The sequence below is a fragment of the Pan troglodytes genome, chromosome 3 (assembly GCF_028858775.2).
Source record: "Pan troglodytes isolate AG18354 chromosome 3, NHGRI_mPanTro3-v2.0_pri, whole genome shotgun sequence".
NCBI classification, from domain to species: Eukaryota; Metazoa; Chordata; class Mammalia; order Primates; family Hominidae; genus Pan; species Pan troglodytes.
Genome location: NC_072401.2, coordinates 8,924,270 through 8,940,775, shown reverse-complemented (window position 1 = coordinate 8,940,775; position 16,506 = coordinate 8,924,270). Strand labels below are relative to the sequence as shown.

General features: G+C 58.3%; 1 protein-coding gene across 5 annotated transcripts in view; it reads right to left on the bottom strand.

Moving 5' to 3' along the window:
• The window catches only part of CPZ (carboxypeptidase Z), a 28,175-nt gene extending 11,669 nt beyond the window's left edge, over positions 1–16,506 (bottom strand). Inside the window, exons 1-7 of one of the 5 annotated variants that reach the window (XM_016951008.4) lie at positions 16,307–16,506; positions 9,524–9,657; positions 7,613–7,987; positions 4,922–5,134; positions 2,805–3,001; positions 2,092–2,253; positions 1,565–1,723 (exon numbers count right to left, since the gene is read on the bottom strand). In XM_016951008.4, the coding sequence (XP_016806497.3) occupies positions 1,565–1,723; positions 2,092–2,253; positions 2,805–3,001; positions 4,922–5,134; positions 7,613–7,979 (1,098 nt within the window). In that variant the 5' untranslated portion in view covers positions 7,980–7,987; positions 9,524–9,657; positions 16,307–16,506. 5 annotated transcript variants of the gene reach the window in all.

Genomic DNA, 16,506 nt, shown 5'->3' with positions numbered 1-16,506 from the left:
CAGGACAAATGCGCCGGTGGCCCAGGTGTTGCTGTCACTGCCCCTGGTCTGCAGAGTGCTCAGCTTGCTCTCCCCATTCCTGCTGGGCCACACCACTCGGCATGGGCCCCTGCACCCGGCTCCCTGGGGCTCCCCTTGGTCTCTGCACCAGGTGGCCTGTGCCTCCAGTGCCCCTCCCTGCCCTGCAGCTGGAAATCTCTACCTCACCTGTGGAGACCTTTTGGGAAACCGCCACCTCAGGGAAGCCCTCCTGAAGTCCCAGACCAGGCTTGGGGTTCCCCACCCCAACATATGCACGTGTGCACATGCATGCACATGCACACACAGGCATCCACACACACACGTGCCCTCACAGCCCTCCTGCAGCCCTGGCAATCTTCTCCTTGCCAGTTTCTGGCTCCATTTCCCACCCTAGACTGAGGACCCCCAGCGCAGGGACCAGTCCCGTTTGCATTCCCAGTGATGGCCCCAGGACAGGGAGGGGCCAGGTGAGGCAGGGCTGATACCTGAGTGCCAACCAGGGGCCCAGCTATGTGCTCGGCCGGGTGGCCTCAGAAAGGAGAACAAACGATGTGTGACTGCTGCTATGAGGGGCCCGGCACCTGGCACTTGCCCACCCAGGGCCAGTCCCTCTCTCCCTGCTCCTTCCCCCAAACACCAAGGGAAAGTGCAGGGAGGGAGGTGGAGGGCAGGCCTGGCTCTCCACGCGAAGCCTGGGGAGCGACTCTGGGCTATCAAGGGGCCAGGTGGAGGGCAGGCCCAGCCTCCGGTGGAGTGGGGACCACTAGGGGCAGTTCAGGCAGCTAAGCTCCAGGATCTGCAGCTGGGGGATGGGCGCTGGGGGCTGGAAGCTGGAGGCTGGGGCCCACCTCAGATCACAACCCCTCCCTCAGCCTCCGCTTTCTCATCCACAGTGTGGGAACGGACCAACTCCGCGCCCTCCCCCAGCAGGTCGTCCTAAGGTTAGGGTGGGTTGGGAGGGTCCCAGCATCATCACGGGTCTCATCGCCGGCTGCTCTACGAACAGTAGGAGAAACTGAGGCCCGGAAAAGGGAGGGCCTCACCTAATGGCCCAGTGGACGGTGGGACCAGAACTCCTTCCCCATCCGGAGGAGCTCAGCACGTGAGAAGCAAGCACGACCCCCGGGAAGCAGGACGGGCGGGCAGCATGCGCGCTGCAGCACTGCCCTCTGCCGGCGCCTCCCGGAAACGCACCCCTCTGCGGTGGGAAGCACTGGGGACCCCGCCAGGTGCGGGGCGGAGCTCAAAGGAACAGCAGCGCTGAGCCAGGGTCCCCACCCCAGGAGCTCCCAGACGGGGACATGTGAAAGACAGTGCAGCCAGCCTCGGGGAGATCAGGGGAGCGACGGCCCCTGAGGCCACAGACTTCCAGGAGGAAGGGGCTTCCCTGCAGAGCTGGGCCTGGAGCAAGTGGTGCTGACCCGCTCTGAGTAGAGGTTCCTAGGAGCTTTGCCTTCACTGAGCTCAGGACTGGAGGGGCACCAGCTCCAAGGGGACCGCGCACACCTCTCCCTCCCCTGCACACACCCGACAGCCCTCTCACCTTCTCATCGGGCGTGGGAGAAAACATCTTCTCCTCCTGGGGGTGCTGGGAGAAGTCGAAGGGGTAGGACACCACCAGGTCGCCCCCATGAAGGCTGGCTGAGAGCACAAAGGGTATGGTCTGCATCCACTTCATGATTGCCTTCGTCTCCGGGGCCACCTGCCGAGGACAGACGAGGCTGCCCTCAGGGCTGGGCTTTCCCACTGGCCCGCAGCCATGCCCTGGGCTTCAGCAGCCCTCTGGGCTCCAGTGGTGCAGACTATTAACGGTCTCTACATCAACGCACCAGCTGGACTCGGCCCCCATCACTGGCCCCCTGTGGGGATCTAGGCGTTTCCAACGTGAATCTCTGAATCTCACCAACACCCCAGCAAGGAGGTGTTCCCATTTCACAGACAGGTAACTGAGGCAGGGAGGGAGCACCAGGCTCTCCTGTCCCCAGGGAAGGACAACTCCAGAGAGCCTGGAATAACTAGGGACCCCTGGATGCCTTGGTGGAGACCAGCATGGGCAGCGGCGGCTCCTACCTTACCCCACCAGTAGTGCTGGGGGATGGGGATGTGGTCGCTGCGTGCGCCGCGGGTCTCCGCCAGCCGGTAGTACTCGGACGTCAGGTCCGGGAAATTTCGGTTCAGATCCAGGTTCTGCGCGTTCTGCCTCCCGCTCGTCCACCCGTTGTAGCCGGCACCCTGAAAACATGGCCAACCCCCGACTGGGTGGGGTCAGCACACCCCACCCTCCTCCTTCCAGATGGGTCTCACGCTGGGCTGAGGGTCAAGGCCAGGGGCTGCGGTTTCCCCCGGCTTTATGTGATGAGCTTGGGGGCATGCCTGACCCTTGGCCTCCTCTCCACCCCGGGGCTCCTTGCTGATGCCACAGCCTTGGGGCCTTCCCTGGCTGCTCCCCCTGAGTGGGGCGCCCTCGACAGTCACCTGCTCTGCTCGTTGCCCACCTCCCCGAGAGCTACCCTGACCCCCCGCTGACACACACGGGCACCATCGACTCCCTTTCCATCATTTTCCTCTATCACACGCATCACCTTTTTAATTCACCTAGAATTCTCAGTGCCTTCCTTCTCCCCGGCCCCTGAAGCAGGGGTTTGCCAGTATCGACACCTGCTGAATGCTCCTCTCCTAGAGAGGCAGGAACGAAGCACCACTAGGATAAACTACTCATAAATGGATGAATGAGGGGGTGGTTCGGGTGGTGGCCCACAGGATCCAGGCATCTGGGCGCTCACCTCGGCAGCTGCCACCTCATAGCCGTCAGGGTTCATGGAGGGCAGCAGGTGGATGCGGGTGGTGTTGAGCAGGCGCTGGATGCGGGGGTTACCAAGCAGGTACTCAGAGCACAGATACTGGGCTAGGTAGATGAGCATCTCCCGGCCCGCCACCTCGTTGCCGTGAATGTTGCCAATGAGCTTCACCTCGGGCTCCACTGGGGGCAAATACAGAGACTTGGGGCATCATCTCAAAGCCGGGGGTCCCCAAAGGCATGAGGCCCCCCCACTCAGCAAGGATGACCAGATGGGCTGGGACCAATTCATACTTGTTTTGACTCAAGAATCTCTGTATATAATGAGGTCTCATCAAGGTCATCACTTTTGTTAAGCTCGTTTTTTATGCCTAGCCAGAATTCTTAGTTAGCATAACTCAAGAATATGAATAATATATGTTATCATTGATTCATGCAAATTTAACTGATGGTCTCTCTTCACGTTTGTGTAATAAGTCAAAGTGCACATTGGTACTTAGCTGGGAAGGTGGTTGGCCCTTGAGTGGATGAATGGATGGGTGAATGGATGGATGGGTGATGGATTGATGGATGGATGGATGGATGGATGGAAGGATGGATGGATGGATATATCAATGATGGATGGATGGATGGATAGATGAATAATGGCTGGCTGGATTGATGGATGAATAGATGATGGATGGATGGCTGGATGGATAGAGATATCGATGATGGATGAAAGGATAGATGGATAAATCAATGATGGATGGATGAGTGAATAATGGCTGGATGAAATAATGCATAAATTGATGCATGAATGGATGGATGGATGATGGATGGATGGGTGTGTAAATAAATGGATGGATGGATGAGTGGATGGATGCATGGATGTATGAATGAATGGGTGGATGATGGATGGATGTGTAATGGCTGAATGAATAAATGGATGGATGGATGGATGCATAAATGATGGATGGATGGATGGATGGATGGATAAATGAATGGACTATAGGAAGAAGAGTGGACCAGGCCCCATGGCCTTACTGGCTGTGTGACTGCAGGCAAGTCACTCCTCCTCTCTAAGCCTCGCATTTGCTCCCCTGGAAAATGATGCCTCCTTCCCCAGCTGTGTGTGGCCCAGGGACATCCAGGGATGAGAGGAAACATCCGTGTTCCTCGGATGCCACATCCCGGGGTATAAATGACCTGGGAGCTTTCTGCGCTGGTTACCTCCCTTGGCCTTCTGCACAGGGGCACCTCTTGCCCTCAAATTCCAGTGCTGTAGGGAGAGCCTCTGCCTCCTGCCCAGAGCATGTTACAGTTGGAGAGGGAACAGTGAGCCTTGGGGGCCAGGGTGTGGCCAGGTGGCCTCTGGCCCCTGGTAAGAGATAGAGCCTTTGGGCTCATGGTGTTCATGCTGCCCAGACCAGTAGGATGAAGACTGGCTGAGGCTGCCAGCACTGAAAAGGCCCTGAGTCCATAAACAAAGAGCAGGTGCATTTTTCAGTAACTGGTGATGACCAAGGGTCAAATGGAGGCTGCTTCTAAAATAATCGATTCTGTTTGAGTAGGGAGGCCAAGCTGGGTGGATCACTTGAGGTCAGGAGTTCGAGACCAGCCTGGCCAACATGGTGAAACCCCTGTCTCTACTAAAAATACAAAAATTGGCCTGGTGTGGTGGCCCATGCCTGGAGTCCCGGCTACTTGGGAGGCTGAGGCAGGAGAATTGCTTGAACCCAGGAGGCAGAGGTTGCAGTGAGCCAAGATCATGCCACTGCACTCCAGCCTGGGCAACAAGAGCAAAACTCTGTCTCAAAAAAATAAAATAAAATTTCTTGTTTGTTTTATGTCTTTTCAGCCACTAGATCAATGTCTCCATTATTATGAAATAACCTAGTCTGCCACCCTAAATTTTGAAGTAAGATGGATATCTGGAGAAATTCTTCTTTATACATATAGTGGTTGCACATGCCCAGCGGGACGTGGCGTGCACCAAGCAGCTCCCTGAGGCCCCCAGCTGTGCCCAGGACCCCAAACACCCCACCAACTTGTGCACCCGAAGGTGGAGCGGCCCAAGCCCTTTCCCGAAACGGGGCCGGGCCAGGCCCTCCCAAGGGCACTCACTCAGCTCGTGCTGGCCGGGGCGGCTGGAGAACTCGATGACCAGCAGCTCCCTGCCGTCGAAGCTGCGCCCGATGCTGTAGGTCCTGGCCACGTGGGCGCAGCGGGAGGCTGTCCGCCTCAGCACACGCACCATCTGGGCGTAGGAGTGGTGGCTGAAGCGGATGAAGGTGGGCGGCAGCCCTGAGGGCAGTGCCTCGTCAGCCTCCAGGCCTCCTGGGGGAGCAGTGGGGGGGCTCAGTCAGTGTCAGGCCCCCAGGCTTCCTACCACTGCCTGGGAACGCTGACCACACACAGCACCCTTAGTCCCCTCTGCACGACAGCCATGCTTAGACATCTCTATCTTTAATTAGAGTTCCCTCTGCAGTGCCTACAACGATATCTAAGCCAAACGGCACCTGAGGTATGTACACAGCACAGCGCCATGGTTCCTAACGTGACTGTGAATAAACATACTATGGGGCCACTGTGGGAAGTTCCTAAAATACGGAGCAGGACAACAGAAAGGAAAAGAGATATATAGGGTCCTGGACCCCCCAAGGCAAACCCCTGCTGGGTGTGCAGAAGGGATTTTCCTGGGTGTGTTTTCCATGACAGTGGCGCTCAGGCAGTTCAGTATTCTGCTTCATTTGCTTGGCTAATGGTGGAAACAGGAAGGCTCCTTGTGGTGCCCCCTCCGGCTGCTGTGAGGCTTCCCGGTGTTTCTGTTACAACCTCATCGGTACAACAGTGAGTGCCTGTCCAGGAAGGAAACAGAAAGGGGGGCTCTGGGAAGGACTTGGGGGAGGAAGAAAAAAGGGGGCTGGGGAAGAGGGAGGGGTTCTGGAACTAGAATACGAACGTCTCTACACCACATACGCACCAGCTTCCCCACCATTCTGTCATCCACTAGAACAGAGGTGCCCTGAGGGCCACCCCGGTGACGCTCAGCTCCCTCCACCCCGCCAGGGGCTTTGCAGCAGTCAGGCCCACAGGAGCAGGACGCAGGTGCCCGCAGGCTGTTCCTGGGTCCACAGAGAGTTAATGTGCTCCTCTAAGCTTCTCCTTGCCCTGTGGTTTTGCTTCTGCTCAAAACGGTTCTCCAGGGGAAAGACTAGCAGAGGAAGCCGGCAATTTGGCGGTAGAGATGCCCAAAATAATCTCCAACCGACTCCTTGGGCTTTCCCAGGGCTGTGGGCTTGGCTTCCTTCCTCGCCTCCCTGGCCTCCCACAGGCAGCTTCACCGCCTCTACAGGGACTGAGCTCTGCAGACAGACGGCTCCCACCTGCTGGCAAAGGGCACCCCCCCTACCGCTGCATCGCATGGGAGCCCAGGGTCCACTCTTCTCAGATTGGGAGCCAGAGGCTGCAAGACGTGCCAGGTTCAGCCCTGAGCACCTGACATAGCCTGGAACCCAGGGCTTGCTGGAGCCCGGCCCAGGTGTTTGTCTGCCTTCCTTCTCCTGCCCTCCTCAATGTCCCAGCACAAAGCCACATGTACAGTGGGTGCTCGGTAGCTGTTTGACAAATGGCCAAATCCATCCCTCCATCCGCGACGGGCTTGGGCCACTCCAGCTAAAGACCCCACTGCTGTCACCCTTCCCGAGGCTCCACTTCCTCTTCCATGGAGCAAGGCTGTCTTGAGACTCGCGTGAGCTAGCACATGTGTGGCACCCGCAGTCAGATCCTCTGAACCCAATCATGAGCGGACACTGCCCTGCACAGTTGAATGTGGCACACACTGGCCCTAGGCTCTTCAAAGACAGGTTCAGACTCATTCAAATGCGATGAAACGCCCACATCCAGGCCTCAGTGGCAAGAGCCACATCCCAAGCCTTGGGGGCCACATGCGGCCAGTGGTAACTGTCTTGGACAGCACAGAATAGAACATTTCTTTTACACAGAAAGGTCTAATGGGCCAGGGCTGCTGCAGATCATGCAGGGTCTCTGGTGGACACCGACTCGTGAGACAACAGACACAGGGGGCTCCATGCAGGGCCCCCAACCAGCCCCGCTGCCAAGTGGCCCTCTGGCACCTCTTTGCGCACCTCAGAGACACGTGGCCCATGGTGGCCCAGGCTTGCCCACTCCCCCTCCACTGTTTTATCTGCAAGAGACACCAAAGCATTTCTCCACAGCTCCTCTCCCTCCTTGAGCCCACAGGGCGGTGCAGACCCTGCCTGGAGGAGTCACTCCAGGCCAAACCCTCTGTGTGATCTTCCAGGCCCAGCGACGAGCAATCGTGAAGCTTTGCCCGCCAGACCTCCCGGGGGATGTAAATGTCCCACCCCCCCTTGACCAGGGGTAAGCACTGTGGTTCTGGAGGGTCTGTGGCTGAGGACTGGACCCCCAGGGCCAGCCCTGCACTCTGAGCCCAGGCTCCCCAACACGAGGCCTGCTCACTGCACCCTGGGCGGGGGCACTGCCCCCACTTGGACTCAGCACACTTCCACCCCAGCCTGCCTCTAAGGGGCTGGAGACTTCTGCTAGGGGGCCCTGGGCAGCGAGAGGATCCTCCATCTGCACTGAGCCCCCGACCCTGCCTGGCACCCTTTTGTGGGGAACATGCTGCCTCGGGGAGCAGCCCCGCCCTCTACCAATGCCTGCACCGTCACTGTCGACGGAAAAGCCCTCAAGTTCCTTCCAGTGTGGCTCTTGGTCCTCCTTGACCACCTGGACCCCATGACCACACAGGCCCCCGCCACTTTCCCTTACCCCGAAGCTTCTCCAGCGGGTCGTAGCAGCCCTCGTCCTCTCTCGTGAAGTAGCGGTGGCAGTCGAGGAAGTAGGGCCAGGCCATGTCAATGGCGTCGAAGGCGGGCTGGCAGACCTCCCGCAGGCCCTCGCAGATGTGCCGGCAGGGTCTGCGCACCCAGCCGCCCTCACACCGGGGGGCCAGCACAGCACAGCCCAGCAGCCGCAGGTCCGGGTTGCATTGGCCTTCCAGGAGCTGGTGTAGAACGCTCAGCAGGATGTACTCGGAGCTGGCCTCCACCACCTCCCACGACCGGTGCTGAAGCAGGTTGGGGAAGGTGGTGTGGTTGTAGGCGGCATCGCTGCAGGTCCTGAGCTGCAGGTCCATGCAGGTGGCTGGGGAGGCAGGGTTGGCAGGTCAGTCCCTCCCGCAGTGGCCCTGACCGTCACGCGTCAGACATTTACATAGGGGACCCCACGCAGGGCCAGGGCCTGCAGGGAGGGGCACCCACGGTCTGGCAGGGGAGGACCAGGACAACAGCTACTGTGCAGGAATCAGAGCCTGTGAGAGACCAGAGGAGGAGCCTAAGACCAACCAGATTCAACTACCCACCAGCAAGCCAGCCGCAGCAGGCTGCCCTGAGCCTCAGCGTCTCCATCTGCAAAGCAGCTGTGCCACACAAGGGCCCGTGAAGGCAGCCAGCTGATGCTGCATTAGGCAGGGACAGGCACAGACCACCCAGGAGCCACAGCCGCAGCACAAAGACGTCCCAAAAGACACATCCTGCTTTGGGCGTCTAGTGTCTTTGGGGACCCTAATGGGTCAGTTGGGGCTCAGGACTTGGATGAGAAGTGGGTAATGACAGATGCGGCTCAGCCAGCTCATCTTTGCTTTGCAGCTCGCAGGGATGCCGTAAGCCCAGGCAGAGGGTAGGGTCCTCACTGTTGCTGGGCACCTTCCTGCTTCCTCATCACAGCTGTTTGTTTAGCTCCAAAAGCCCCATCTCTAAGGCCCTCATCGGCCTAGCAGGGCCCTCCAGCCCCGTCGGGAGCTGACTGTGTCCCCGCAGCCGCTGGCTCCACGCTCGCACCCCCAGGTGGCCTTCTCCTCTTTTCCTCAGCTGGACTTTCCCGATGTGGCATCGCATAGGACAAGTCATGACATTTTGCCACGTCTCATGTCAAAGTCTAGAAAGGACAGGATTCTTTCTGCCTCACATTGCCCTGCTCACCACATTTTACAGCCAGGCAAGGTGGCTAACGCCTGTAATCCCAGCACTTTGGGAGGCTGAGATGCGAGGATCACTTGAGGCCAGGAGTTTGAGACCAGCCTGGGTAACACAGCAAGACCTCCATCTCTAAAAATAAAAATAAATAAATAAAAAATAAAATAAAATAGACATTTTACATATGTCATTGACTTGGTACCCAGAATTTTTTTTCTGATATTTTGAAAGCCTCCACTTAGAATATACCAGATGCCCAAATCCGTCAGGAGGCGACAAAGAAATGTTTGCCCCTTTCAGGGAAAAAGCCCTGTCCTCAGCCCTGACCTGAGCACTTCACATTGGTTGGCTCCCACGTCACTTTTGAAACCATCTCACAAGATTCGTTCAGCACTCCTCCTGTCACAAGGAGGAAATCGGGGCCTGGCGGGGGAGGTGACTCACCCAAACCCCAGACTCAGCAGGGGCCCGGCACAGAGCCAGTGACCATGAAATGCATGTGGACAAGGCCCAAATGCAGGACGTGTGACTGCAGTGGGGACTGGAGAGGGATGGAGAGGACATCTCTGCAGGGGCTGGGGTGGGCATAGCCCGGTGGGAAGCCGGTGCACCTTTTCCTGGCTGGTCTCTTTTTGTTGTGTCTAATTTTTCTCTGGCTGTTTACGAGGGGGTTCTGGTTTGATTAATGGGCTGTGTTATCCATTACCCACTTCTGAAATCACGGATTCAGCTGCCTAAAGTGCTCTGACAGTGTGGGTGCTGCAGCCCTCCTACAGAACAGAAGCCAGGGAGGTCCCGGTACTGTACCGCTGTCTGCAGCTGGTGGCCTGTGGCATTCACCTGGAAAGAGAGACATGGCACTGTTAGGGACCTGCCTCGCCATCCTTCACTCACCGGGCAACACATGGCCAGGGCCCTGAGTGCAGGTAGGGACCAGCCCGGGCCACTCTCTGCCAGCTCCATCTCATGGAGTCTTCACAGCAGCCCCTGAGGCAGACACCACAGTCACCCCCATTTCCCAGGCATTAAAGCTGCGTCTGAGAGGTCACATGACCTGCCTAAGGACAGACAGGCAGCAGCGGGCGTCAGTGGCATCCATCTGGCTCGAAGCCCGGGGCTGGGCCATGGTGCCCACAAGCCTGATGTCCAGGACAGAAGAGCCCTGAGGTGGCATCTGTGAGTGCTGGGGCACAAGTACCTCTACTGTGGCCAATCTCAAGCCTCCCACCGTAAGCCGCTGAGTCCTCAGAAGATTCCAAAAGTGTTAACAGTCAGCCCCCGGAGCCCTCACCAGCAGGCACTGCTGCACCCAGACCCGGGCCCCTCCCAGAGTCAGCCACGCAGGCTCCGTGCCCCCAAGGACACCACCAGGGTGTGGCCTCTCCCCATTTCCTGAATCAGGGGCCCTCTTCCAAGAACAAAGGATCAACACACAAAACCATCCTCACAATCGTGGGGTTTCGAGGGCCCTTTCTGAAGCCCAGACATGTGAACCCAACAGTAAGGCCTCTGAGAAGGCCAAACACAGCCAACCCTAAGCAATGCTGGCTGCTAAGGGCCTTGTATGAAGTGGGACCCAAGGCTCTGTGTGCATCAGGCAGCGAGAACGCATCCAAGGCGGGGAAGCCGGCATCAGATTTAAAACCCGGCTAGTGCTGGGACGGGCCCATGCCGGAGTCCACCTGGCCAGAGAGGGGGCAGGCTGGGCAGTGGGAGCAGCAGGAACCCGGAGAAGGGGACGTGACCCACAGGCAGGACGTGTGGAGTGGGTGCAGGGGGCCAGGGAGAAGGGGGCAAGCAGGCTGGAGCAGAGGAAAAGGCCTGCCTGCCTGGCTGTGACTTCACCTCTAGCCAAAACCTGGGACAGAACCTTGAGGCCAGGAGAGTGCAGGCCGCTTTTCGGAGCTCACCCTAGGATCTAGGGGCTGTGAAAACTTGGCTGAGCATATGGCAACTCTCCAAAGGTCAGAGAGACCTGGGCTGCTCTGTGGCCAAGCAGCTCCCACCCTCGGGAACCTCCTGGGACTCGGTTTCCCCACTGGGGACTGGGCAACCACAGTCCTGGATCCCTACACCATTCAGCTCACAAAGCTCTTGTGGGATAGGGACGTTTAGGGCACTAGTCCTCCACCAGGCACTCCTAGGACAGCTCCCATTTCCATTCTCATCACAGATGACAAAAGAGGTCCACACAGCGCTCTCCGGGCATGGAACAGGCGTGTGCGGGCGGCCCTGGGGAAGACGCGGCTGCCCTTGGGCTCACTGACCCTCCCTGTCCAAGCTGGCAGGGAACATGGACTATGAACCACAAGGGCTGTGGAGGGCAGGGAAGATGCCCAGCCCCAGACCACCGGGCCCAGGTGCCAACCGCCACATCACAGCCGGGGGCCCCGGGCAAGCGGCTCTTTTGTGTCTCCATTTCCCCCATTTCACATGGGTTCATTATAATCATTTTGTAGGAATACTGTGAGATGAGACAACCTATGATCCGAGCCCAGCACATGATCTTCCGGGGGGAAGAGGCTCCATCAGCCACAGTGTGCATCATTCCTGCGATGGTTTCAGAACAACCCGGAGACAAGCTGCAGGAGCCCTGCCGTGCTGAGTGTGGGAGAGCAGCAGGCAAGGGCACTGTTTTCCTAAAGCACCTGGGAGTGGGGTGGCCCTAACCCAAGAGGGGTGCTGCAGTGTGCCCACCTGCCCGTCCATGCCCGCGGACGCCCACAACGCGCGCTGGGATGAGCACAGAGGAGCTTGAGTCCCCCTGGATGACTGTCACGGGCCTGTGGGCGTGAGACTGTCCAGACACCCTCCCTGGCACCCTCACGTGACTCCCAGGCCTTCATGGTCCAGACAGAGCATCCCCAGACTCCACCAATCTGCAGCATAAAGGAGGCATGACAGCTTGAACTTTAGGAAAAAAGGAATGAAAAAAAAGCTGGTCTGGGATTCTGCTTGAAATACTGTGCCCTCACCCGCCTGTCGGTGTGGCTAAAGACAACTGGGTGATGTTGGGAAGAGCAGATAAAAGGCTGGCATCCACACAGGGCCCTGTGTGAGCACCCATCCTGTGCAGGGCCCTGAGCGAGCACCAGTGTGCAAAGCTGGCCACCAGTGAGGCCACTCTGGCAGCAGGGTTTGCACTCAGCTGACCCGTGGTCTCGTCCTGCACTGAGCTTGGACCGAGGCAGATGCTACAGCACAGTCAACTCAAGGGTCAAGGTGATCTCAGCCCAGCACCCCTGCTCCACTCCCTGGGTACCCATCACAAGGCTCTGACGGTGCCCGGCTGGCACTGAGCGTGGCCTGGCCCTGAGCTGGCGAGCCTGGGTGAACCTGGAACTTTGTTTATTCACTCAGCAGACATGAGCGACTGGAAGAACTAACTTTGACTTGACCCTGGGGCCTCTGCTGGCCTCAGGGAGCTGCAAGGTGAGGTGTCCATCCCTGCACCTGCTCCTCCAAAGCCACCAAGCGCCCACACAAGTGACTGGACCATCACACAGGGACTGGACAGGCAATCCTTCCTGGCTTCCTGTGGCTTCCAGTCTCCCTTGTTCACAGATGAGGGCACTAAGACTCCAGGATGAACCACTGCCCGTGCCTCAGTTTCCTCATGTGTAGATTGGGATAAGGATCACGTCTACCTCATAGGGCTGTTGGAGGATCCATCAAGATTAATACAACAGGAGGGTGAGGTGCCCAGTGAATGCTCAATACACAGAGGCTTGGGGCATATCGTGGGCAGGAGCAGGACTATCCCCTGTGACCCCCCAACAAGCCGTGCAGCCCCATCGGGGTTTCCCAAGGGGCAGGAAGAGTGTCTGCTGGCTGGGTCACCCCCACTTCCACTGGCCGCCATGTGCAAGGCACAGAGAGGGGTGGGTTTGTTTGCCAGGGCTGCCCTAGCAAAGCGCCCACCATGCTTAGGTTAAATCAACAACAGCCAGGTGCAGTGGCCCACACCTGTAATCCCAGCACTTTGGGAGGCCGAGGCGGGTGGATCACGAGGTCAGGAGTTCAAGACCAGCCTGGCCAACATGGTGAAACCCCGTCTCTACTAAAAATACAAAAATTAGCCGGGCATGGTGGCACACACCTGTAGTCCCAGCTACTCGGGAGCCTGAGGTGGGAGAATCACTTGAACCTGGGAGGTGGAGGTTGCAGTGAGCCAAGATCACACCACTGCACTCCAGCCTGGGTGACAGAGAGAGACTCTGTCTTGAAAAAAAAAAGCAACAACAGTTCAGAGCCCTGGAGGCTGAAAGTCTGGAGGTCTGCAGGGCCGCACTCCCTCTCAAGGCTCTAAGGGAAGAACTCTGCCGCCCTCCCGGCTCCTGGTGGCCCCAGGTACTCCTTGGCTCGTGGCCACAGCACTCCAGTCCCTGCCTCTGTTGTCATGTGTGAACTTTGTCCCTGTGTCTGTCTCTGCCCAAATCTCCCTCTTCTTCTAGGGATACCAGTTATTGGCTTAGGGCCTGCCCTAATCCCTGTCATGTGTGAACTTTGTCCCTGTGTCTGTCTCTGCCCCTCTTCTTCTAGGGATACCAGTTATTGGCTTAGGGCCTGCCCTAATCCGGTGTGGCCTCATCTGACTCAGATTTCATCCACAAAGGCCGTTTCCAAGTACGCTCCCATTCACAGGTGCCAGGGATTACATCATCAGTATGTCTTTTCTGGAAAACACAATTCTTCCCCCAACAATCAGCAAGCCCCAGTGGGTGCTGCTGTGGCCACAAGAGAGTCAGGATGGTCTGGGAGGAGCCCTCAGGGGCTGCAACTGCCCCAAGACCACACAGCTACTCCCATGATGTGGCTGGGCCTTTGCCAGCTGGCTTGGCCTCCGTAGGCCTCTGGTTTTGCCCCTTACCACACGGGGGTGGGCCTGCTGACCCAAAGCCCACCCTCTGCCTCTCCCAGGCCGCACCTGCCCTGGCAGCCACAGAGCAAAGCCAGGACGACTGTGGCTGGTTAGACTATTCACCATTGCTTCCCCACCCCAACCACCGTGGGACACAGACATCCCCGGATCCCCCTGCAGACTTGCAAATGCACAGTGGGGTGAAAACCTGTGCCCCTAGAAGGCTCTCAAGCCATGGTCTCCAGTACAGCAGCCACGAGCCACACATGGCCACTGAGCCCTTCACATGTGGCAAGATCAAACCAATATGTGCGATGTGTGAAATGCACACCAAATTTCAGACTTAGTACTAAAAACAGTGTGTTTCATTAATAATTTTTATATGAATGCCAAAATGCTGGAATATTTTGGACATATTGGCTTAAATAGAATCTGTTATAGGCCAGGCGTGGTGGCTCACGCCTGTAATACCAGCACTTTGGGAGGCCAAGGCGGGTGGATCACGAGGTCAGGAAATCGAGACCATCCTGGCCAACACGGTGAAACCCCGTCTCTACTAAAACTACAAAAAATTAGTTGGGCATGGTGGCAGATGCCTATAGTCCCAGCTACTCGGGAGGCTGAGCCAGGAGAATGGCGTGAACCCGGGAGGTGGAGCTTGCAGTGAGCTGAGATCGCGCAACTGCACTCCAGCCTGGGCGACAGAGCGAAACTCCATCTCAAAAAAAAAAAAAAAAAAAAAAGAATTTGTTATTAAAATCAGTTTCACCTGTTTCTGTTACCTCATTAGTGTGGCTACTAGAAAATATAAAATTCTGTGCGTGGATGGCTTTGTGTTTCTGTTGGACAGCACTGGTCTGAAAGCGGCTTTTGAAATAGTTCTAAGCCTCTTAACCACGAGGTGGCAGCATTTCTTCAACAGGGGAGTGACAGCCCGTCAGTCCTCCCCCTCCTAAACTGACCAGTGGCTGTGCCTGGGTCAGGGATGAGACCTGAATGAGGTCAGAGAGATCAGGCCATCTGCCCAGGTCAACAGCAGAGTCGAGGAGTCAGAATCTGAATCCCAGACCCTAGGACATGAAAATTACCTCTGTCCCCAGGCTCCAGTGAGGACAGGGAATCTTCCACCAGGGAAGGGTGAGGCAGAGAGGAGAGAGCACCAGGCTTGCTCTGAGCAAGACCCAGATGGCGAGACAGGGACATGGCAGCCCGGGGTGTGGGACCTGCACTGCAGCTGACCGGCTCTGCCCACTTCTGCCTGTGGGCTAGAAACATCCTTGACTTCCACACTCATCCATAAGAGGGGAGACTGGACTGGGGGATGAGTGATTTCTCCCAGAAACACTTGCCGATGCCACGGCTGTGCTCAGCACCTGCCAGGGACAGAGACCAGCCCATGCATCCTGCTGGGTGAGGACAGGGCAGTCTGTGCATCCTGCTGGGTGAGGACAGGGTGGTCTGTGCTGCCTGCGTGCAGAGGAGGAGGCTGCATTTCTTCCTGGGAAAGGGCAGGTCAGGAGAGCTTCCTGGAGGAGGGGGCTGTGGTCTCCAACAAGCCTATGATTCTAGATACTGTCTGGGCTCTCAGGGGCCAAGGGGAGGCCCACCCACAACACGGCACAAGCTCCAGCAGCACCCCACCTGCACACCTGCATGAGCACACACGCAGCGGGTAGAAAAGAGCCCAGAGGTAAGGCGAGGAGCAGAGGTGGGAGGAAAATCCAGGAATCAACAGGACGGAAAAGAAAAGTGTCGACACAGCGCACTGAGGTGGGGTATCGTGGTCCTGGCACATCCACTCGCAGGGCTCAGGCAGTTCTCAGGTATCCACAAACCCCAGAGAACAAGCGATTCAGAACCTGACACCCTGCACCCTTGAACCCACACACGGCCCCACTCCCGCAGGAGCCCAGATGTCTGCTTCTGATGAGAGTCCCGAGCACGGTTGGCTAGATGCACCCCCACACCTGGAGAGGCCGTGAGGCCAGACGGGAGCCCAGGATCCAGCCCCCAGCCTCTACCTTCCTGCTCCCCACCCCCGCTGCACACCCCTTGGGTGAGGTCGTGCGGGCAGACCTCCCAGAGGATCCCTGCGTCCCTTCCCTCTCCGGGCCCCAGATCCCTCTAGGGGGCCCACGCCCCCTCCCAGCCCTTAGGGCCACTTCCGGAGACTTGCTGTCCACATCACAGCCCCAGCTGGGAGGGAGGGGTCAAGAGTTTGCCACAGCCCAGAGAGACTGTCCCGTTCCTGGAAAGACCCGGGGACCTTGGATGGCCTCTCACCCTGCAAAGTCCTGGCACCTGCTCCCTCGAACCCACCTGCAGGGCGCCCCTGCTGCTGTGTCCGACAGGAAAAAGATCTCACCCCCCGGCCCAGGCGTGGTGACCCTCTGCTGCCTGGGGTCCCGGCCTGGATGCCGTAGAGAGCCTCCCTGGTGTCCCCGTCCAGGGGAGAGGTCACCCTACCAGTCCCAGGCCACATACTGCCCACTTTGGAGACGTTCTCGCCAGGACCATAGGCGCGTGACCTACTGGAAGAAAGGTCCCGGGCCCCTGGGAAGCGACGGATCACACTCCCCAGAGGTTGCAGGGTGGAGGGTGGAGGGTGGGGGCAGGGGACGGCCTTACCGGCGGGGTTCCGCTCAAACTCGCACCCCGGCCGGGCAGCGGCGACGACCAGGACTGTAAGGAGCAGCAGCGGCGGCGGGGGCGGCATGGTGGGGCGGCGGACCTTGGACGGCCGGCGCAGTGATGTGGCACTCGGGCCGCGCGGGGCCGGGGCTCTGCGCTCGCTGGGCTCCCGCCCCCGGCGCAGGGAGGGCGCCCCA